Genomic DNA, 24,609 nt, shown 5'->3' on the forward strand with positions numbered 1-24,609 from the left:
AGGTTCAATTCCGTAGTTATTTGCTTATAAGCCGATCCTGGCTATTAGCCGAGACCCTAAACTTTTAGCTTTCAGAAGCTGTTTGATTTTTAAGAGAAATAAGCCTTAAGGTGGCTCTATATAGTTTTTCGGCGCGCGAAGCATGGGTACGAATGTCGCGAGCGCGCGAGTATTTAAAAGAAAAACAAAAATAAACATGGCGGCGAGACTTTTATCGCGAGTCGCGTTCCACTTACAAACTCCTAAAAAAGTGCTTGAAGATACACTTCTTTCGTCTTCTCTTGACGTGGTTAAACTGAGGAGTAAATTCGCAGCATTTATTGCGCCGATATCAGAGAGGGTAGACGGTCGTGATCGAACGCGAAGGAAGTCGCAGAGTGGTCACGGTGCACTTTTTATGGTTGGAGGCTTCGCTTTGAGCTCCATGGGTGATGATACACTGAAAACGGCTGGAGTGTCTGCAGAGGTGCAACTGACACAGGAAAAACAACCACCAATGCGTGACGAAAAGGGTCGGTTTTCACATAAGAAACCCACTCGAAGTGGAAACGTGGAGGACAGGACTCGTGGGATAAAGGAGTGGAGGGCAAAGAGGAAATTAGATTTTAATGGGATGGTAGAAGATTGGTCGCCACCGAAAAAAAGAGAAACCCGTTTAAGTCAGGTGTAGTTAAAATTTTGTTTTCACTATGTGTGGCACCTAGCAATTCACCTAAAAGTTTTAAGAAAAGTGCTTTCTTAAGTCGACATGAAATACCTTGATCGTCGCTATGAACTCCTGCAGACGTTCCGAGGAACTCTTTATCATCCAACAAACGCAGAATTTCCCATCAAGCAACAAATTGCTGAAAAAATAGCCGGAAGTGGCATTTCATACCGAGATCTCAAAAATGTTTTCGAGAAGTTCGGAGCAAAAGGGCTTGTTGGCGTATTGTCTCTCCCTCCATCTTCAACAATTTGCAAAGCCCCGCGAGTAACAAAAACAACCCGTATTTTAGCCAAGATCGTTGAACACTTCAAAGCAGCGGAGGAAACTACAAGTTAACACGCATTTCCATATGTTTTTCCACACGCAGGTATACTTTTCGCTGTGGTGGGGAAAAGTAAGCGTCTATTTCTCGGCTAATTTTCAGCTAGCACGTGCTGAAGAAAGAGCGACGAGAGCATGTGCATTACGGTAACTTGAAGAATTTCTGTTTTGATGACGTCACGAAAAACGAGGGTTTTAGAGTGATGTAAAGGCGCATATTGGGCGCGTTCCAGACGGTGAATTTTTTTGAAAATTGGTACATAGATGGGATTTTTCTTGTTCTAGCTCTTACAAAAAAATCATCGAATTTTATACATGTATAAATGTAATACGCGTCAAAAATGAAAATTGCGAATTACTCCGAAAATTATGTACAGATTTTCTTGTGGCTTTAGCAGTTGAAACTCCTTGAATGTTAACTTTGTTTCTCCAAAAACAAAGAAAATTTACCGCGTAGAAACCGAGAAACACCATCTAGACGTCAGGTAGGTAAAAAAAACAAGCCAAGCATTTCTATCAATAGTTGCCATAGCAACAACTTTAAGGTTCTGAAAGGGTCTTCCATATATAGTCTAAGGCTGTAGGCTTTCATTACTGATCTTCTATCGAGTGCTGTGAGATAAAAATTTGCCAAGGGAGACTGAATTATTCATGCATATGTAATACCCAAAGCCTTGTAAAATACTATATAGAGCCACCTTAAGTGGACACCGACTTCGAATTCGCGCACATGTTCAGAACTGCAAACATTTCCCTATAAGCCGAGACCAAACCTTTTGATGAAATATTGTAAAGAGGTCAACGCGAGTTGTTAACTGAGACGAATGGTGAACTTAAAATATAATAATAATAATAATAATAATAATAATATTATTATTATTATTATGGCTAAAATGGACAGACGCAATGAACATGGATTTAAACAAATGCAAGTTTAAAGCGAAGGAAAAGGTAGCTTCGAACGACCCGCCGCTTAATTAAGTCCGACGGAAAGGCGAAAGGCTATATGCAACTCATGTAGGAACTATGGGATGAGATGGGTTACGCCGTTTTGAAAGTCTAATCTAAATCTGCGAAACCAGGCTGCATATCTGGAAGGATCTTTGGCGATGTAATGGATGTTATCAGGAATAATGTGGGACGGAGAGAAACAGACGAACGGGAAAGCAATGAAATGAATATTGGCAACGAGAATCAGTTTATTTCTGGTAGCGAGATAACTAATTCACAGTGCGAACAGCCAACTCAGTTGGATTTACAGACGTCTACCGACATTCAGTCCCAAGAGGCGAACGAGTCAATTGACCTCACGAGTCCACTGTACGATCTTGTTGTAGCGGTCCCCGGAGATTTTTCAAATAGACTAATCGACACCAGAATAAAACAACAACCAACGTGTGCTGATTTTCAAAATATTAATTATGCTTGCGGTAAACTTCTCAGTAGCAAGAGCACAGGGAGCCCGCGCAACGACCCGTTTCGATACCTATGGGTTGTTGATTGCATATTGTATGCAGTTGTAGTAGCATTCTTACTCAACAAAGGATGGAAGAGGAAATGTGCTGGGAATAAGCGAATGGCAGAGAAAGACAAGTATGTGTTAGAGGAACAGGTTAAGGAAATAAGGAGAAAGCTGTCGATAGCTGTCGAGTTGGATAGGGTTAAGGAGAATGGCAGGGTCACAAGAAAAGGGAGAAGGAGTCGAAAGTTGTTGTTGCAAGATTGCAAGGTGCTATCGGTTGACGAATTAGTGAACTTAATGGAAAAAGGAAAGTCAAGGTTAAGGAAGCTGAAGAGAGCGTATGCGCGGGAAAAGAAAACTGAAGAAGCTAGGAAGATAAGCAAAATGTTCCAGCAAGACCCACGGCGGGTGTATTCGAGTTTGAGGGAAATGGCGAGCGAGCAGGCGAATAAAGAGAGACTGAAGTACGAAGCAAGGCGAGAGACCCATAGCGGGGGAGGAGTTTTCGAGAACATCGAACAAGCAGTGAGTTACTGGAAGACACTGTGGGAGAGCGAGGGGACTGGGAAGAAGTCGGCAGAGTGGTTGAAAAAGGTCAGACAGTCAATCACAGCGTGTGTACCAGAGACATATAGGAGAAACTGTGATATTGAATGTGACCAAGTTAAGAAAGTAATTGCTAAGAAAGGGAATTGGAGTGCTCCAGGACCCGATAGGATTGCGAACTATTGGTGGAAACGGGCGGAAATTTTACATGAGGGTGTTACTCTGTCTTTCCGGGAGATCGGAAGGGGTGAGTATGACGTCCCATTTTGGTTTACCCAGCAGAAAACTTCGCTGATTCCCGAACCAGGCGTGTTTTCTAGTCATAACACCAGACCAATAATGAGCTTGAACACAATATACAAGTGGTACACGTCCTGTCTCCTGGGACCCGTAGATGAGCACCTCAAGAAGTACGGTCTAATGCAGAGAGATGAACGTGGAGCGAAGGAAGGATGTAGCGGAACTGGTGATAACTTGTTGATCGAGAGAATGGTTGGTCAGCGTGGGAAGCGCAACGTGAGCATGGCATGGGTGGACGTACGGAAAGCCTATCACAGTGTGGACCATAGATGGTTAAGGGAGATGTTTACGATACATAGGTTCCCAACATGGCTTTGCAAGATCATTCACAAGCTTAGTGCCAGCTGGAACACCAGAATATTGGTGCGCACAGCCCAAGGTATGGAAACATTGGAGGTGATAACCTATAGGAAGGGACTTCCACAGGATGACGCCCTTTGCCTCAGGCTCTTCACGCTATGCATGAACTCGGTCTCGTGGATGTTGAAAGCGACTGAAGGCTACAGATTATCTAAGCCGATCGGACAGGTGGTAATTCATCTTTTGTATATAGATGATTTAAAGATCTTTGCAGCGTCAAGAAAGAAGCTAAGAAAGGTTGTGGTTGCTGTGAGAGGAGCGATGGAGGACATAGGACTTGAGTGGAACAAAAGAAAGTGCTCAGAGACCCACGTGAAAAGAGGTACATGGGAGTCAGAGAAGCCAGTGAGTGTGGGGGACAGCGAGAGGGAGGTTATCAAGAGTTTGGGTGAGGGGTCTCATTACAAGTTTCTCGGAGTTTTGGAAAGCACTAAACAGGATGATAATCTCAACTCAGTCTCGAGATCGCAGGCAAGGCTTACTTACAACGTCTTTCGTTGATATGGACTAGAACAAGGTGCAGGCTTCAAATCAGTCTGCTATGCCGGTGTTAAGTTACTTGATGCCCACTCAGTGCTTGCCTATAGCAGAACTCAAGAGGCTGGACAGAGAAGCAAGAAAGGTTATCGTTGAGAATGGGGGCAGGCACGCTCTTGGGTCCACAGCCCTAGAATATCTACCGAGGGGGCTTGGGGGCCGTGGGCTGAGGAGTGTTGAACGAGAGTACAAGCAAGCTAAGGTTAAGGATGAAGTAAGACTATACTAATAAAGATCCGCTATGGAGGTAGTAAGGTGGTTTAAGGAGAGATCAGAGGAGATGGGCCGGAGATCAATGGTGAAGGATGCCAAGAAATATTCATCTGAGTTTGGGCTCAATCTATCTCTGGTGCATCCCCAACCATTGATCACATATCTGATATAACGAACGATTTGGAAGTACCTGTGAAGAAGATTGGGATGTGGTTGAAGACTGCTGCCAAGGAATGGGATGTTGAGGAACTAAAAGCAGAGGGATGGCAAGGAAAATTGTTAAGTGAGAGGTGGGAGGATCAAGAAGTTGAATGCTTTTCACGGATGAGCGAGTGGACGACTGCTCCGACTCACACCATAGCGGGACTGCAGGAACTAAACCAGCAACTCCTACCAACGAAAGTCTACCAACAGAAAAAGACAGGGACTCACACAAGTGATGATGTGAAGTGCCGCATGCGTGGTAAGGCCGCTGAAATGCAAGCATACGTGCTGGAAGGTTGTGGAGCGCTAGCCCAGTCTAAATACATGACCTGGCATAATGCAGCGCTTAAGGTAATTTTCTACGAACTCTTGAAAGACCTAGACTTAGTGAAAACAGTACCACCGTGGTACTCTCAGAACACGCCGTAGCCACTTTACGAGAACAAGAGAGGAAAGGCACTCTGAGACATTCCACTATATGCGGAACACGCGGAGGTGAGAAACACGAACAGAATAGACTGTATGGCTATAGACAAGGAGAGGAAGAAAGTAGTGTTACTTCAAATGAGCTGTCCCTGGGTCAGTAATAGAGAGATCAAATGTTCAGAGAAGACGAACAAGTACGCCCCGCTGCGGTACGAATTAAGAAGGAGATACCCAGTGTACAAGATTGAACAGCATAACATCATAATAGACGCACTTGGAGGGAGCTCGCGAAGGGTCAAGGAAAGCATACGCCAACTGATTGGAAGAGGCCGGTGTCAATTCAGTGCTAGGGAACATGCAGAAAGTTGTAGTCTCTCGCTCCCTTAACATTTCTAGGACTTTCAAGGTCCTATCGGACTAAGTTCTTCCAACGACGTTAGATTTCAGTATAGGTTTTAAACTTTTATCTCCATTTTAGGGTCTATGGGTATACTATTTCAGAGCCTTTAGGTTTATTTGTGTCTGTACTTTTAAGGACCTATCGGACTAAGTTCCTTAAACGACGCTAGGTTCAAGCACAGTTTTAAAAGGTTGATAGAACATTAGTTTCCTTTTAGGAAATTTTTTTTAAAGTTTAGCTTTTATTTATGTAGTAGTGACAATTGAATAGGCTACGCCTTTGGCGCCCTATATCAATTTTATTTCTAATCTGAAGCATTCAGAAGTGTATACTGCAATAATTATGTTTGGTTAAATCTTGGTCTCCACAGCAACACAGATCTACCCTTTCGCGCGCGATTTACTCGTGAATGATGCCAAGGGGGGCCTCTTTGTCGCTGGTCTCAATAGCTACACAAACCTATTCTCTCACGCTTCATTTGGGAAGGAGGCTAATGAAAGCTTCATTGTTACACCTGCTCGGATCTATTTATTCGCTTGTCACGAAGGAGTAGTTTGCGTTAATTGGAAAGCTTTTGGCATTTGCCATCGAATCAAATCACGGAGGACAAACTCTCGTATGCCATACTACCTAATTTGTTCCCCCACATTTCAGCTGTTATTACGTGCCAGCGATATCGCCCCGGGAGTAACTGCAGAATACCCTGCCACTCATTTACATGTCATTGAATAAGAATAGACTCTATTGCGTTTGCTTCGTTCTTCACAATACAGGCTATTCTTATTCAATGACATGTAAATGAGTGTCACTTGAATTCTGGGCCTGTTTCATTAGAGAATCCTGGTCAAGAAACACGCAAAAAGTCAAGTAAACAGTCAACAAGAACCCCAGCCCCAGTCTGCCTGCAGTGTCTGAGAGGCGACCGGTGTAATGAGAAACGCTTATTTTGTGTCGTGTGCAAAGATCAAACTCACGTCCGGTGCGTTGGAAATGTATTATCATTCGGCGGAACTAAACTGTAAGTGGCAGTGACAAAGAATGTACATATTTTCCTATTTTTTTGTTAGCACGTGGGCCGCTAGGGCGTTAATTGAGTCTTTTGTTGTATGGTGTATTAAAGGTTTGACATTTGTGATGTTTCATCTCAGCTCTCGAATTTTTCTAATTTTATGTTAAAATGCCGTCCGATCCTGAAATTGATCTCGCCAAAACCGTATCCGATTTAAAGGAGGAGCTTCGCGATGGTTTTGCATCCCTCAAAAGAGAATTGTCTAAGGAGCACGAATCAGCGATAAAAAGACTCAAGTCCACCCCTTCATCAGCACCGGAATTTAAAAAGAAAAGCAACGAGAAGCAGTTTGAGGTGAATACTCAAGTCCTCAATCACGTTCAGTCTGCCTCCTCATTCCTCCAATCTACGCCACCACAAGTTGAAAAGGCCCTTGAAGAACTTAAAGAAGGTGAGAAAAAGCTCGCTCACAGGAATAAGCCTATCTTAATCGCCGACTCCTCCAAAGAAGATTGGGAAGTGGTTGATGAATACGAGCACAGAGACCTTGCCTATAACAGCGACGACGACAAACGCATAAGACAGGCCGAGGCAAGAACATATCAGAAGCGCCGTGGAACTCAATCGCAGAGAAAAACAGCTTTTACATCCCCGCGGTCCCCATATCTACCGATTTTGTCCGTTTCCTTCAACAGTCCTACGGTTTTCCATTCTCATGGCCCTTTTCTCCAAACTCCAACATTTTCCGCCACCGCCTCGCAGAATACCTCCACTACTACCTGGCCTAGAAGCTCATCCGCCCTGCGAGGATCCTGTTTTGCTTGTGGGATGTTTGGCCATTTTCTAAGTCAGTGTCCTTTTCGTGGTGTTCAGCCCACAGCTAGCCAGTCCAGCAAGCGAATTTAATGGACGCGGAAAGTCCCATGCTTTTACCGAACAGAGATAAGTCTCTAATTCTTTCTCCTGAATACTTAGATTTAAATCATGACTTCTATGAATATGAGCAGGGTTTAAGCTCTAATATTATTGTGGCGGGTAGACTTATTATTGTGGCGGGTAGACCCACATTCAGTTTTGGAAATCTATTGGAACCAGTCCGAATATTTTAGTATTTTAGATGTCATAGATACAGGCTATCGTACTCCTTTTTACTCCATGCCCACTGTTAGCTTCTCAGATAACAATAAGTCTGCCTTAGCCAATGCGGGTTTCGTCGAAGAAGCAATATCTGAATTGCCACTCACCAATCGTGTTTTTGAAACTGACGCGATACCGCAAAATGTGAATCCTTTATCTGTATCTGTGCAGTCCTCATGCAAGAAGCGTTTAATCTTAGATTTGCGGCTTATTAACAAGCACCTGTGGAAGCAGAGAGTTAAGTTTGAAGACGTTAAGGTCGCTTTGAATTTTCTGGATGCAGGTCATTTCATGTTTTCATTTGATATTAAGAGTGGTTATCATCATGTTGGGATTTTCTCTCCTCACCAGTGTTTTTTGGGGTTTTCCTGGTATTGCAAGGGTAATGTTAGATATTTTTGCTTCCGAGTCCTTCCCCTTAGCCTTTCTTCAGCCCCTTATATCTTTATTAAGATATTTAGACCTCCCGTTTCCCACTGGAGGAGATCGACAGGGCATCCATATCGTTGTGTATCTCGACGACGGGTTAGGAGAGGCTTCTTAATATCAGGCTGCCTCGGTTAGTAGCGAGAAAGTAAAGAGGGATGTAGTTCACTCTTGCTTTGTTCCCAATTCGGAGAAATCTCTTTGGGTCCCCACCCTTGTCATTGATTGGTTGGGGTTTACTATTGATCTGTTTCAGGGCTTACTCTTTGTTCGAGGGAAGAAAATTAAGCGGGCTTTGTCCGACATTCTTTCGATTTTGGAAACTAGTCATTCTACCGCTAGAGAGCTTTCTGCTGTTGCCGGTGGAATAAGTTCTTTCAACCTGGCGGTGGGAAATGTCACCAACCTTATGACTAAATTCCTTAATATGACTATTGCTCTTCGATCGGGTTGAGATGTCAAATTTCCTTTGGCCCCCTCCGTTGGAGAGGAACTGAAGTGATTTAGGGGCTGGGGGGAGGTCATTAAAGGGCACGATGGCCTCATTTGCCACCTTCCATGGCTCCCTTCAGAGGCGGGCCGCAGTTCTTCCTGGCGTGAGCTGCAAGCGGTCTACATTTGCCTCTCTAGTTGCTCCATATCTTTAGCCGGTTGTGCTGTCCAGTGGTTTACGAATGATTGTAACATCCCTTCCATTATTTCTAATGGTAGTATGAAGCCGGATCTCCACGAACTCGCCCTGTCCATCTTTAGATTAGCTCTCGGGAACACTATGATTTGCAAGTAGACTGGGTCCCTAGATCTCTTAACGAGCGAGCGGATGCCATTAGCAGATTTATTGACCGCGATGATTGGGGAGTTTCCCTTCACTGTTTCAGCCATGTGGATGGTATTTGGGGCCCTCACTCTGTGGATCAGTTTGCCAATTCCCACAATTTTAAGCTTACTAGGTTCTATTCACACTATTGGAACCCTGGTTTTAAAGGTGTCGACGCTTTTTGCTACGACTGGGTTGGGGAGAATAATTGGCTACTACCCCCAGTGTCCCTTATTCCTCGGGTTATCAGGCATCTTGCGCATTGCAAAGCTGCGGGTACTCTTATCGTACCCCAATGGGTTTCGTCCCCGTTCTGGCCCATGCTCTTCGGGATCGAGTCTCCTTACCATTCCCTTGTCAAGGGCATCATTACTTTCACTGACGTTGCAGGGATTTTTGTTAGGGGCTCCTCCAAATCCATTTTTGATGGGTCTAAGTTCAAGTCTTATGTACTAGCATTTCGTTTATCCGATTTTTAGCTTACGATTATTTCCCTGATTTGTTATTCATTTTCACGCCATTGTAGTTTTGCACCTCTTATCTTCACCTCGTTATATGTCCGACTAAATTATATTATTATTGCTGTAACTTGTGTTCCTTTTTCTTCATCTCTACAGTTTCTCATTGGAGAATTTTTTCCCATTGACGGTGTTTTCTTGACCTCGCGTAGGTAGGCTCTATCTCGTAGCTCAGTATGTTTGTAGTTTCGGTGTCTACTGTCGGCCTCGGTGGCCATGCGTGCCTCTAGTCTCGGTGACTAGTGATTGCCTCCGTGGCTACCTATGCTTATTAGTCTAGGAGACTTGTGCGCGCCTCGTTGGCGGTGCTATTAGTAGTCCTGTTTTATATTTTTGCGTGCCTCGGTGGCTGTGTGTTCTTCTCGTTTCGTGCACTTGTGCACGTTTAGCGGCCGTTCATGTTTGTAATATCCGTGTCTGCATGCCTTGTGTGGTTTTCATACTATTCCTACCGTTTTTTGACTCGGTTCTAATCCGTAGGATCGTTTCTAGTATTTCACTTTTTCCGTGGGCCCCCAACCAATTTTCTGGCTACTGTTCCTTCTTTTTCCGTTTTTTTCTTCCTAGACGTTTTTTCCAGTCCCATGTGGTTCGAGCTTACCCACATTCAAGATCTTTTTTTGCGTTTTTTAACAAACAAGTTACCCCAAGTGGTCCTTGGCTCCAGAGATAGTACAACTGCTACGTATCCTTGCGTTTAAACGCTGGTGTTCTTGGGCCTCTAGGTTCCCTGAAATCAGCGTCTTCACAGCATTCCCGGCTTTCGTGTTTTTGTATTTATTCAGTGTCCTTCAAGCCTCTACTTCTCCAGCTCCGGTCCAGACGGCCTTGTATAGCATCCAGTGGGCACATGATCTTGCTGGTTTCCAGTCACCAAGGAGCCACACGCTTCCACAGAAAGTTTTGGAATCTGCCCGACGGAGATTGTGGCATCAGAAATCCAAGAAGTCCCCCATGACTACACAAATCCTCCTTCAGTTCTTCCAGAGCCTGGATGGCTTTTTGGTCGATACAAGATTTATGGCCATGGCACTCCTCGCTTACGTAGGGCTCTTGAAGTTTGATGAGCTTTCAAACATGACTCAAGGACGTAATTCCACATCCAACATACTTTGAACTATTTATTGAAAGTAGCAAGACCGATCAGTATCGTGAGGGTGCCGTCATACCAATTTTCAAAACCAGTACTAGCCTCTGTCCCTGGGCTAACCTTGTCAAATACTTGTCCCAAGCTAAGCTCGTTCTCCCCTCTTCTCTTAATGGCGGCGATGACTTCCTGTTTGGGAACATACAGACTAAATCCGGAAACCAATTTGTCCCTGCCGCCGGATCCAGGATTTCATACGCCAGATGTCGTGAGATTTTGTCGAAAAAGCTAGCTGACGTAGGCCTAGATCGTACATCCTTTTGCTGGCACAGCTTTAGAAGTGGCGGTGCGTCTTCCGCTGCTAACGGCGGTATTTCTGACAGAATGTTTAAGAGACGGTAGATGGCGTTCGGAAAACGCTAAAGATTGTTATGTTGCAGACTCGCTACAAAGCCGTTTAACGGTTTCTATTTCCTTAGGCCTATAACTCCCATTCTTTGTATTCTCTGCAGCTCCTAGTTCGAGCTGCACACCCACTCTTGTGTATGAGTCGCGAATTTAAGTAGGAAATTTATTTACATTCTCTGGAACTAAACTGTATGTGGCAGTGACAAAGAATGTAAATATTTTCCCATTGGTATGTTAGCACGTGGGCTGCTATGGCGTTAATAGGCCATTTCCGAATTACGTTTGGCCTGTTTTTCAAAACGAGGCCTGGTGCTCAACCATACCTATGAAAATGAGCTTAATTTGCATGTGAATGAAAACTTATTACCATACGAAAAGATGAGCACCAGGACTCGCTTCGAAAAAGAGGCTAAAGGTACTTAGGAAATGGGCTATTGAGTCTTTTGTTGTATGGTGTATTTAAGGTTTGACATTTGCAATGTATTCATCTCAGCTCTCGAACTTTTCTAGTTTTATGTTAAATTTGAACTTGCATGTAATTAAACTGATTTACCTCTGGCTCCCAGAGGTCGGTGCGCCTGCATTTGGATGGAGAATACGTTCTCATTTTTCCCATTGGGTTTTTGGGTTTTCGTATCAGGCGGCGGCACACTAAACGTTTTGGCCCGAGAGGTGATGACTAGTTGTTTACTACTCTGTGTAACTTTGTCGGACGGCATTAAATACTCGGGCTCCTAGTTGGAACTGCACACCCACTCTTGTGTATGAGTCGTGAATTTAAATAGGAAATACTAACATTAATTACATCAAATCCACTCGGGCTGAAGAGTGGACATGTCCAAAATGTCTCATTTCAGTAATGCCTTTCTACGGCCGGGATATCTGGCACACCTCTGTGTCACCCCGTGACGAAGCTGACACAGCCTTTGCTGAACACCTGCATTTAGAAGCCTTGAAGCAAAATAGCAAACAACTGTCCTGCACATTAGCACCCAAAGCATGATAATAATGATAACAATCTTTTATTAGGAAGCTCCATCACAATAATGGTTTACATAGAGGTCCTAAATAATAGATGTGTTTTATATAAAAATACAATTAAAATATAGAAATGTTAGCTAAAATCGAAATATAAAAGTGATTACAACATATACACTGCAAAAATTAATTAATAGAATACTTAATCATAAAAAGAAGAAAAAAGACACTTTTTAAAAATTGGCAAACTTACTGAGTTTCTTACAGTTCTCTCTAACTCATTAAAGTCCTTGAAACAGTGATACCGCGAACGATGTTTTCACCAATTGTATTTGACTCTGGGGAGCTTTATAGTATCGTTATTGCGCGTACTGTATGAGTGCATATAATTCTTTCTTACAATGTCCAAAGAATGATTAATTTCGCCATTAATACACTTGTATGCATATATACATCGATGACATTTCCTACGTTCTTCAAGATTCAGCCATCTCAAGACTGTTAATGCATCAGTGGATGAGGAGTGAAGTGATCTATCTAATATCAACTTAGCTGCTTTGTTTTGCAGAATTTGCAATTCCTTCGTTAGTGTGACATTGTCTTTGTCACCCCAGACTAAATCAGCATAATCAAAAATAGGCAGCACTAAGCTATTGTAAAAAAAGTAACCGGGCATTATAAGGTAAATAATACTTAATCCTACGTAAAAGACCAGGGTTCTTATTAACCTTACATGAAATATACTCAACGTGGTCGGACCATGTAAAAGTTGAGGACAACCTAACTCCCAAATATTTAAAACTAGTTACAGAATTTACATCAGTATGAAAAATAGATAATGAGAAAGAGGAAATGCCAACAAGTTTCCTATTTCAACCTATAATCATGGATTTCGTCTTAGTAAGATTCAAAGTAAGCTTATTTCCATGTAGCCACTGGGCAACTTGCAAGAGACCATCATTCAGTGCCTCTTCCAACAGATGTGGCTCCTTAGCAAAGTAGTACAGGACCGGATCATCAGCATACAAAGTCACCTTGCAATTCTTTATAGCCAGAGTCAGGTCATTAATATAAACCAAGAAAAGAAGCGGTCCTACAATACTCCCCTGTGGCACCCCAAAGGTCATCGGGAGAGGGTCAGACATAGCATCACTGCAGGCAGTCCGCTGTTTACGATGACTCAGGCAGGACTTGAACCACTGTAGCGTGCTGGTGAGAGCTGATGTTGTAAACAGTTTGGAACGGAAGCCAAATTGTTTGTTTGAAATGAGGTTATTTGAATTTAGAAAGTCATAGAATTGGAAGTCGACAACTTTTTCCAGTACTTTACTTATCGTTGGCAGAATAGAAATTGGGCGATAATTTGATGCATCTGTCCTATCTCCAGTTTTGAAAAGTGCAGCCACTTTCGAGCCTTTCCATATTTCAGGAAAATTGCCAGTGCGAATAGAGAGACTCAGTAACTTGGTTATCAAGGGACTAATAACACGCGCGCCACACTTTAAGAGTCTCGCACTGATGTTGTCCAAGCCAATAGCTTTATTTGTCTTGAGAGAAAGCAGATGCTTGAGTACTGTTTCCTCATCAACTTCGTAAAGCGAGATATACTGTAGTTTTGAGGCCGATCTGACTGGGAACATAACAGCAGCTGATATTTTATTTGCAAGACTTCTGCCAATGGAACCGAAATAATAGTTGAGCGCGGATACAATAGAGGCTGTAGTGGTGTGTTCAACACCATCAGCTATGATAAATTGTGGGCTCGAGGATTTAGTCTTGCGAGAAGACACCTCATTCACCGCCTTCCAGATCTTCCCTGAATCTCCTTTTGCCTCTAGAATCAAGTCACAGTAGTACCTGGATTTTGCTGCCTTGACTTCGCGATTGACCCTATTTCTTAGCTTCCTATAGCAAGCCCAGTGATAAACAGAATTGGTTTTCACATTTTTATGATGGTGAAAATCACGATCCTTCGTCACCCCGTTGATTTTATCATTCAACCACGGGAGCGGAACACCTCGTATTATTCGCCTTTTTACAGGCGCATGCAGGTCAGCTATTTCAGAGAACAATTGATTCCAAATAAACACAGCGTCGTCGATGTCTTCCTCGCTTTCAATAACATGCCATGGGACGCTATTCAAGTCCGCTGGGAAGGTGTTCTCATCAAAGTTTTTATACGAGCGGTATTCAATTGTTTTTGGTGGTGCCTTAATTATACCTGCTTTTAAAACACAATATACGAGGTAGCGATCACTCAGTGAAACAGGAACAACAACGGAGTCAGTGATGCGGTGATCATTGTTCATTAAAATCACGTCAAGAAAGTTTGAGAGGCGATTTCCACCTCTGATAACTTGCTGCTAGCCGTCGATCGTTTTAAGTTCGAAGTCATTACTACGAGCGAAACTTGGTTGAAGGAGAACCATCCGTTACTTCAATACGTTGCAATTCCAGATTGCAGAGACAAAAAGAGGGGCGGCGGTGTAGGAGTGTATATTAAGGATTCCATCAAGTTTAAAAGGCGATCAGATAATGAAAAAAGATATTCCACCCTAGAACACTTGTGGCTGGAGATCCCAGGTCGCAACAAGCACAGTAGACTCCTCCTGGGAAGCATCTACCGATCATAATCCATGGTACCTTACAGCGATTGAATAGTAACATTTAAATCTCTGTTAAGTGATGTATTTAGCAATTCATTGGGACGGCGCACTTCTCCCGAATGGCGATTGAAATATCGACCTCCAGTGACCTGGTATCCCTGCAACTATGAAGCATAGTGATATTCTTAAAACCAAGAGTCTGCACCAGTTGGTATCGAAGCCAACACGTACTACTCAACACTCATCAACTCTCATCGACCATATAATCACGAATATACTTAAACCAGGTAACTCAAACTAATTTTATTTCTTCTCTTAAGATCAGTGATCATGACGCACCTTACGTTTGTATTAACGTTCGCATCACTAGATTCGTCCCAAGGCATAAATTTATCCAGAACGAAAAGAACTTTAACGCTGACGCTTTTATTGAGGACTTTGAACAGCTGCCCCTAAGTATCGTGTATTCAACCGACAATCCTTACATGCAAGTTGATCTTTTAAGCTACCTTATCTGCGAATGCATTGACCGCCACGCGCCCTTAAAACGGACTAAAGTCACACGTCCTCCTGCGCCTTGGATGAAGGACTTGGATATACAACAACTTCAAAAAGACTGTCTCTCTCTCCAGACCTCCGCCTGTGTAAGCAAAGATGAAGCCACTTGGACTCGTCATGGAGATATGAGGAATAAACTCAAGTCCAAGATGAAGAAAACTAAGCGCGATTTCTATCAAAATGAACTGTCTTCTTCTAAACCTAAAGATATATGGCAAGTTATACACAGAATCCTTCACCCAAGCCCACAACCGCTTAAAGTACAACCTGAAGAGCTAAACTCTTTCTTCAGTTGCCTCTACTGCTGAAAGAGTTACCGGCGCATCTACCATTCCAACCGACGAACTATAGAAGCTGATAGACTCTCCTCCAGAAGATAAAGGCAGTTCATTTCACCTTCGTAATGTCACTTGCAAAGAAGTTCTCTCGGAGCTAAAGAAACTAAGAAACGACTGTTCATGTGGCCCAGATAGTATTCCAGTCAAGTTCCTCAAGATAGTTGCTGAACAACTTACTCCGTCGTTAACCCACATACTAAACAACTGCATTGACAATTGAACATTTCCATCCGCCCGGAAAACAGGAAGAATTAGCGCAATTCCAAAAGTCAAAGAGATCAAGTCCAACAGCGACCTCCACCCTATCTCGATCCTTCTTGTCTTGTCCAAAGTATATGAGTGTCTTGTATTACGTCAGTGGCTAAATTTCTATCCTTTGGCCGCGATGGTATTCTTAAAGAATCCCTTGGAGCGTACAGGAAAGGACACAGCACCACTACTGTTCTTCTTGCCATGAAGGACAATATCTTACACTCAATGAAACGTTCCGAGGTAACCATGGCCATTTTGGCTGATTTCTCGAAGACATTTGACACAGTTTCCTATGAAACTGTGTTAAAAAAGATACACAAGGTTGGTTTCTCCGAATCGAACCTCAGGGTCACTAGCTATCTCACTGAGAGAGAACAGTTTGTTCAGATAGATGACAAACTTTCAAGTACCATTGAGGTGGCCTTCGGCGCCCCCCAGGGTTCCATACTGGGGCCTGTCATCTTCAATCTTTATGTCAATGACTTTTCAGATAGCTTGGAGGCATCCATAACCTCACACCAGTACGCTGACGACACAGCCATCTACGCGCACGGCAAACCTGCAAACATCTAGCAGTGTGAAGACCAATTACAACACGCCTTGGATCAGCTTTTGACTTGGTCAAGTGGGAGCAATCTTAGTTTAAATCCTAATAAGACAAAAGTGATGCTGTTCTCGACTCAACAACTGTGTGCATAAGGTTGATGGATACCCGATCAACTTGCATACAAACGGTGGTAAATTAGAACGAATCAAAACCACTCGATTACTTGGCACGGAAATCAACGAAAACTTGAAATGGAACGATGACATTCTTTCCAAAATATCAAAGTGCTACAATACTCTTGCTATTATCAAGAAACTCAAGAAATCTTGCCCCTTTTCACGTCAGGAAACCCCCTAGCAGAGAGCCTTACGTTATCGTTAATCGATTACAACGATATAGTCTGTCATCCCATTCCTAAGTTCCTGACGCAGAGACTCCAACGTGTCGAACTCGCTGCGGCAGGTTTTGTTTACAATCACTACGCGGATATGTCGGATGTTTCGAAACTCGGATGGCTCCCCATTAGTTATCGCCGAGACTATCACATAACCAGGAGGATATGCAAGGCTTTACATCAAAACTGCTGGCCAACCTGCCTCAAACTGGTCGAAGATGCACCTGCAAGGGCTCTAAGATCTTGTGAGCGTCGCCTTGAACGATCGACTGTTCCCGGAACGCTACAACATTCTGCTGCGATGCTATTCAACAGTCTACCTCAAGATATTAAAAATTGTACAGAACCCAAAGTATTCGACAGTAAATGCAGAAAACATTTTATAACACTGGCAACAAGTAGTTCTTGATCCCTTTTTATATATATATATATATATATAACTGCAGACAGTACTGTTTCGGCCTTCTGGGCCTCATCAGTGCAGTGCTAATGCTAGGATGGAGGAGAACCAATATGGTCACCCCAATATATATATATCTCATATATCTTGAATTAGTACAGGAGAGCCAACAGATGGAGTAGTAATAAACCATTATAATTATTATTATTATTATTATTATTATAATCATTATTATTATCTTTATTAAACGTAATTAGGTGGCTATAGTTTTTCGTAAGACTCGTAATTTGTATGTGTTGATGATCGTGCGGCTTTTAGCCGAAGATACATTCGATTTACGTAAGAATTTTTTTTAAAGAAATACTAGGCCATAAGCCGAACCCCCAGTCTTGTTAACGTTTGATTAGCTCTCAGTGTATTTTCGTGCAAAAATCGCTCAGCTTTTATGAAAATAAATATGGTACATTTCAAGCGGAAGGATTTCTCAATCGATCGGCTCTCTCGTATCCTCCAGTACAGCCGGCGTTTTGAGAGAATCGGTGTAATCTTTGCTCTTTTAACAAGAATGGCCTTTTTTAAAATTTATCAAGAACTCGGTGCATCAATTGCCACAACAACTCCAGTTTGTGAATTTCCGCTCGAAAGATCTAAGAAGATTTGCTGATTACAAAATTTATGTTTTTGTTTATGTCCAACCATATCAAACAAATTGCAAGTTGTATGCTTCAAAACTTTGTAAGTCTTACATAAGAGAAATAAGAGCGATATTACCGGATGTAAGATTCGAGAACCCGGCGTGAGAAGACGACGGTGTCCAGCTTAAACTTGCGGTCACTAAAGTCGGAAAAAATGCATGTAACGTACTACTTTAATTTCCGTAGATTCGAGACCTTTTAAACGACTTCTTAACATTCTGTCCCTTTTCTATTTTTTTCGATACGCTAATGGCTCGTTTGAATTTGACTCTTCTATGTTGTCCTCCCTGTCCTCCAGCTCACCGCTTTGAGTTGCAATTTCGGATTCAATCGCCACGTATTCCGGAATATAATTAAAGTCCGAGTCATCGGAGAAGAAACTTTCGTCAGAACAACAAGAAATATCAAACATAATGAAACGAAACTATCACCGAAATAGCCAGGGAAATTACTAATCACAAAGCCCACTTGTTTGCACGATAAGAACACATGGCTACTACTGTGACGTAACGGAGCCCAGTCCCCTTTGCTTGGCCAGACATTTTATCTACAGATTATAGAGCGTGATAAAAAGTAAAAAAAAAAAAAAAACGGTAAAATACCGCTACTGTTGCTAAAACATGTTCTAGAGTCATTATATTTTGATGTAAAATAATAAAAAAATAAGTGTCATAGGGACTTTAAGCTTACGTCCGTCGATCCAGAATTTTTCATTTAGATGCAATGCGTTGTGGAGGTGAAGTTTGTCATATCACGCTATCATTGACAATCATACGTCAATCATCTTTTACAGAAGAATCAGTAGCACTCATCCGTATGACTGAAGGCAACAGATCATGGAATGCATCCCGCAAAATGCAAATGATGCGACAGACATTCAAAATTACGCATTTCTTAACTCAATCAGTCTCAAGATCTCATTAGTACTTTTTCTCACTGTCTGCCATGTAATTCTTGATGTTAATTTGAAGAATTCTGTATTGGATCAACTAAAAGCCCTTAAGTCCGAAGTACGGACTTCGGGGAAGACAGATGACTAACTCCTCGAGACCAAATAGACATCAACGAGATTCTAACTCTCAGGGAAGTTTAGGCCCCTTACAAAGCGTCAGCGTTAGCACCGTTTAAAGTAAGTATGTCGTAAATGAGAGAGAGTTTGATCTGTATACAAGGTAATCATTGAAAAGCTAACAGTGGCGCGCGTGACACCTGCGTGCCATTTCCTATTACGTGTAGTGTGACATTTTTAAACCGGAGATTTTAAGCTCTTTATTTTTCTAGTTCAGACGGTTTTGTCTATCCCAAACCTGTCACTTTTTAGCACAATCTGTAATCCTGTGTGAGAGAAACTTAAGAATTTGTAAGGAACGAGTGGACACCACAATGCAGACCCATCGAAAGACATTTTCCAACTAAAAAGCAGAAAGGCAAGATCGTCAATGAAAATTGTTGCAAAAGTAAGTTATAGCCATGCAAGATTTAAGATCAAAATACAATAATTCAACACTATTCCGGAAGAATCACAGATAATCTTATCACGATTATGACTCTGATGATGAAACCTTTTTTTTACACATTAAATGGGCCGCTGGATCATGAACCTTGATCAAGTCGCTGTATGCCTCATCGATGGTCTCTTTCAGTTTCAGAACGTCTTTCTATTTTCTATTTCTGGTTATCCTTTATTATGCATCTTTTCATTACTTCCCACCTGTATTTTTATGTTTTTTTTTCGTTGTTATTGTGTTTGTTTGTTTGTTTTTTTTTTCAATTCTTACTGTTAAGTTTAGTTTTTTGGTTTTGGCCAGTGCTTTGTCTCTGCTCGCTACTGTTTACCTGCTGTTGAACTCCACCTTTACCACTAAACACTAGAGACCTTAAGATAACCCGAAATCGGTGTACAAGTACGGGTAGTGTTCCCGTACAAGTAAAATGTTCATATGCGTAGCTAATTTGATTAAGATATACCCGAAGAGTTAACACGCAGGAATTTGTAACGATTGCCTACAAAGATGGCGGCCGCGGCGGAAGGTTTGCTCTTTTTCTTCAGAAATAAGTTATCTAAACTGTTTCATTAAGTCTATCAAATGTATCCAAAATTCTCCTTCACGAGTGTTCTGTCTTTAGAAAGTACGCCAATGACATGCTTCTTCTTCGAAAGCGCGAGCGCACCACACTTGTTATCGCAAAACCCGCCATTTGATCGAGGCACATCACCAAATAATTTCTTTGATTGTCAACTTCAGTATTGACTCCTATGCCATATTTTTCAATGCTAGTGGTTTTCGAAGACACAACCGTTGGAGAAATTCTCAGAAATCCCCCAAATTACCGCCATAAACTGATATCGTTTCAGAGTTTAACCCTCACACTTGAGATCGAAAGTCAATCCAGTTTGACGCGCTTTCTTTGCCATTAAAATTTCAAATTTGGCAAAAATATTCCAACAGACTTGCAATAACGTTTCCAAGGAGTCAAACAAATCAAAACGTCTTAAAAAATCACTCGTTTCTCCATCATGTAGCTCGTCCTTCTCGTACTCTCGTACTCGTAATTCTTCCACGGGTGAACTGATGTCTACCCCGGAAAAACGGTTGGGTCTACCAGGGTAAGATCGATGAATCATCGCAAAATGAAAAAAACATGGCGCTACCGGTTACCCGTACACCGATTTTGTGGCATCTTGAGGTCTCTACTGCAATTCTCCGAGGCGGGGTAGTTAGTCCCAAAGAGTTACTCTTGACTCATTCTACCAAGGAGGAGTAACAACTGCTTCATTGAGTAACATCAAGAATTAAATTATACTCCGGTCACGACTCCATCGATTACATAAAAATGACGATCTCAAGGCGTTTGGTTAAAAGGGGAAACATGAAACCAAGCCGAAGACATAAACGTCTTGAACTGCAGACGTGTACCGCTGACCCGCGGAGTGATGTCAACCACCCCCTGAAGGCTGAACTCTCGGCGGACTTGCGACCTCTCCCCAGACCTCCCGTTTCGACCCGCAAAAAAGTACTTTATGTTAAACTAGGAACATGAAGATAACATTTTTGATATCTTTACCAAAGGTTACATTTTAGTTTGAAACCTTCCGACAAATGTGTTCAATCGAGCTTGGAAATTAATTAATATGTTAAACCCATGTCAGGCAAAAGTGGGTGACACTAGTGGGGTACCTCGACTTTGCCACTGATGAGATTTAAATTGAATGTCTACGAGGCTACTCAAAACGTGCTTTATCGGTGAGGACAAAAAGATGGTTCTACCGTGGATTTCCTCGTCAATGCATTAAAGAAAATAGAGAAGGATGACTGTGTGCAAGTTCTTAGGCCGTGGGATAATTAAATAAAGTGGTTATAACTGTAAGGTTCATTGAGATGTCGTGCGGGGACAACAGGCGTTTTTCACAGGAATTCAGAAGGTGGAGTTCTTGGCTATCGAGATGAGGAAGGAGGAGAACTTTAGTTGGATGATGTTAAGAGAACGATGTTTCTTGGAGGATGTTACTAAAACTAGTAACGGGAACGGGGAACGGCGAACGGGGAACGGGTGTACAGCGGTAACCCACCTGAGAATTTAAAATGGCGGAGTAAACGATGTTTACAAACACTGATTTTATCGCTAGGTCGCCGCTTGCAGCGAAATTAGACGACTTGCTTTTATTTAACTATTGCCCAGGCGAAGTCACGAAGCCTAGTATTCCGAGGCGAGAATTCGAAGTCAAATGACGTTTCTGCAATGGCTGCCACCTTTTGTTCTGACGTCTCTCTTAGCTTTTCCTTCCTGAAAACTGCATTTTTTGGCAGAGTTTGGGTATATTGGTTGTTTTCATTGCCCAACAGCATTTTTTGCAGATAAGTAGCAAGGAGGTAATATCTTAGATTAGCAGAAATGAGCTAGGAAACGTAATAACTAGCCTAGTTATTAAAATTACTACATGCAGATATCTGCTTACCTTACCGCAAAATAACATCAGGAATATATCTTTGTATCGACCCGTAAACTTCCATGTAAACAATAGAGAAAACAAACATTGACAGAACCTCTAATAACATTTAATTTAACATGTTATCTAACATTTAATTTAATATTTAATCTTCGAAAGGCCCTAAAAAAAGCTTTGAAGACATGCTAAAATACGAAAAAATATGAAATATGAAAATGAAGGTTTACCAAACCAGGTTAAAATTGTCTTTTACTGCAATAAATAGCATTTTCCTTCTCAGACATTGTTTTCAATTTGATAAGAAATCATTTTAAGCGACAAAACTTGCAGTACTATTACTCTATGAATATAAGAATAAATGCCGCGAGCTTGTAGTTCTGAGTTGATTGTTTAAATGTTGTGCATGAATTGTAAGATACTCACCTCTCCGAGGATTTGATTTCTATGCAACCTGCAATGTGCGCTAGACAACAACTAAATTTATGAGGCACTCAACATTTCAAAGTAAAATCCTTCAATAAAACCTACACTTACCGTCCATGCTTTTTGCTCCGACGATCGCGTTCGAAAAGCACGTGCTCAATACTAGTTGCCAGACCCTTTTAGTTCCCTTTACTCCACCATTTTGAATTCTCAGGCGGGTTACCGCTGTACACCCGTTCCCCGTTCGCCGTTCCCCGTTCGCCGTTCCTCGTTCGCCGTTCCTCGTTCGCCGTTCCTCGTTCGCCGTTCCTCGTTCGCCGTTCCTCGTTCCCCGTTCCCCGTTCCCCGTTCCTCATTATCACTTTAAGTAACATCGTTTCTTGGATGGTCAATAGAAGCCTATCAAATTTTTTGTTCATGTTGTAATTTAGGTAGCGGGGGTTTCAGTTATATTTACCATATGCACATGCGGGTGATGTTATTGGTCGCTGTACGCGAAAAGAGATCGCCAAGCGAAATCCAAACACTGAACACTGAAACTGATTTACACGTACGACTTTTGACGCTGAGGCAAGGTCTCAGTTGAAATGATATCTTGCAATGGTCGTTCTGATACTCATTGCAAGATAGAGGAGACTCTATTGATTCAAGAACTTAAACCTACTCTAAACGATAACGTCAGCAGCGACAAGCTTTGTCTGTATTAGTTTGCATCTTTGAATATGCAAAAATTTTTTTTCTTCTCAACTTTTGTTCGTTGTTATGTTAATTAGTTACTTATCTTAAATTTAAACTTAGTCGCCACGTGTATTATTAACTGTCACTTCTGAAGATGTATGTCGAAACATACGAAACGTCAAGTTTATTAATCTTGTTTTCCAACATGCGTTTTACTGTCATGTTTATAACTGCAGTTTGTGTGCTATTTGTTATCAGATTAGAGGAATGTTGTATAATAGATATGAATTGTATATTCAAAGTTATTACAGTTCGGAAAATTTTCTTGATCAACCTTACGTTTCTCAGTCAATAAGGCGGCACATCAATTCGTTTATCGACTCATTTAGTAAACTCGTGCTTGGATTCTATTCGTGTGTAATGAATGCAGCACAACTGGCCGTGAGAGGTCTGGGTAACAGACCATTGGGTCACCAAAGATTCCACTCAAAATATTTTTCGCGCAGTAATAGCAGAGTTCTTTTATTGTTTTATTCTTAGTCTATATTAACGATTTACCTCAGTGCCTTAATTTTTCTCATCCTCCAATGTATGCTGACGATACCAGCATTACTTACGCTGGCAAAGATTTAAACGAAATTGATAATTATCTTAACAAAGATTTGAATTCTGTTAATACCTGGTTGTCTTCTAATGAACTCACATTGAACCTGACTAAAACCGAATTATTAATAATAACTTCAAGGTAAAGGCGAGTTTACCTGTCAGGCAATCCGTCTCTTACCATTAATAATTTTCCTATTGAGCAGGTGTCGTCAGCAAAGTCTCTCGGTGTATCAATCGATGAAAACTTAAGCTGGCCCATATTGAAACTGTTTGTAAGAAAATTTCTTCAGCTTTGGGCTTAATTAAGCGCATTAGAGATTTTGTACCATTCTACACTCTTTTGAACATCTTCAATGGTTTGGTAAAGCCCCAGTTTGACTGACTGCAGCTTAGTATGGGATTGCTGTGGTTCAAGTCTGGCCGAAAAACTTCAGAGGCTGCAGAACCGTGCGGCTCGTATATTGTTGTCCACCCCTTATGACTCTAGTGCTCTAGACCTGTTCCGTAGACTTCATTGGAAAAACCTAAGGAATCAGAGGCTTTTTGCCAAAGCCGTTATGATGTTCAAAATTCTAAATGGACAGATATCTAATTATTCATCAAATAAATTCATCTTTCGTAATGATACTACTAGTTATAGATTGCGAAATAGTGAAATGAGGCTGGCTCTTCCACAACCTCGTACCGATTATGTTCGTAAGAGTTTCTCTTATAGCGGTGCCGCGTTGTGGAATAGCCTTCCGACTGATATTGGAGTATCTAAAACATTAGGTGAGTTTAAGACGAAGCTAAGTAACTTCAGTTTTGAGTGAACAAATGACACGGCGTCCCTGAAAAGCAATACTTTTATTTTCATTTATTTTCATTCTAATAAGAAGTTAGTTCAGTTCCTTTAGATTAGGCTTTTAATCTTTGTATATATTTTATAATGATTATATAGTTTTAAGTTTTACATTTGTAGATTTATTGCTTGTATACGACTGAATGGAATTTACCGTGTATAAATAAAGTGATCTATTTATCTATCTATCTACGTCACTGCTATGAGCGAGATCAGAGCAGGGCAATATAGAGTGGTAAAATCCACGGGCCGATTATCGCGCGATAGCGAGGTCAATATGGCAAAGCCTCAGTTTAAGATTTTCCCTTAACGACCTCTCTATCGGCTAATTAAGAAGTAATTTAGAGACTCGACAACAATGGATTGAAGTTACGAAAAAAATGGCGGACAATTTAAATTATTTTTCTGACGACAAAGAGTCGGAATGGCTGGCGAATATTGATCCAAGTATTAGACAAATCAAA

General features: G+C 41.7%; 1 protein-coding gene and 4 pseudogenes across 1 annotated transcript; 4 read left to right on the forward strand and 1 right to left on the reverse strand.

The window, feature by feature from the left end:
* Positions 1-152: 152 nt before the first annotated feature.
* LOC148726621 (uncharacterized) lies at positions 153-733 on the forward strand (annotated as a pseudogene).
* A 2,188-nt stretch (positions 734-2,921) lies between these two features.
* Positions 2,922-3,804, forward strand: LOC148726622 (uncharacterized). Its single transcript, XM_088726340.1, has 2 exons — positions 2,922-3,717; positions 3,785-3,804. Exons 1-2 carry the CDS (start codon positions 2,922-2,924, stop codon positions 3,802-3,804), a joined length of 816 nt encoding a protein of 271 aa, XP_088582466.1.
* A 14-nt stretch (positions 3,805-3,818) lies between these two features.
* Positions 3,819-5,499, forward strand: LOC111344227 (uncharacterized; annotated as a pseudogene).
* Positions 5,500-7,602: 2,103 nt separating this feature from the next.
* Positions 7,603-9,346, forward strand: LOC148726623 (uncharacterized; annotated as a pseudogene).
* Positions 9,347-10,255: 909 nt separating this feature from the next.
* Positions 10,256-12,745, reverse strand: LOC148726624 (uncharacterized; annotated as a pseudogene).
* Between the last annotated feature and the right edge of the window lie 11,864 nt (positions 12,746-24,609).

The sequence above is a fragment of the Stylophora pistillata genome, chromosome 7 (genome assembly GCF_964205215.1).
Source record: "Stylophora pistillata chromosome 7, jaStyPist1.2, whole genome shotgun sequence".
Taxonomy (NCBI): Eukaryota; Metazoa; Cnidaria; class Anthozoa; order Scleractinia; family Pocilloporidae; genus Stylophora; species Stylophora pistillata.

Excerpts from the sequence above, each read along its gene's own strand:
- LOC148726622 (XM_088726340.1), top strand. The coding sequence starts at position 2,922 with ATGGCGAGCGAGCAGGCGAATAAAGAGAGACTGAAGTACGAAGCAAGG. Across the intron at positions 3,718-3,784 it reads ATTGGTGCGCACAGCCCAAG|GCTCTTCACGCTATGCATGA; the intron begins GTATGGAAACAT and ends CCTTTGCCTCAG.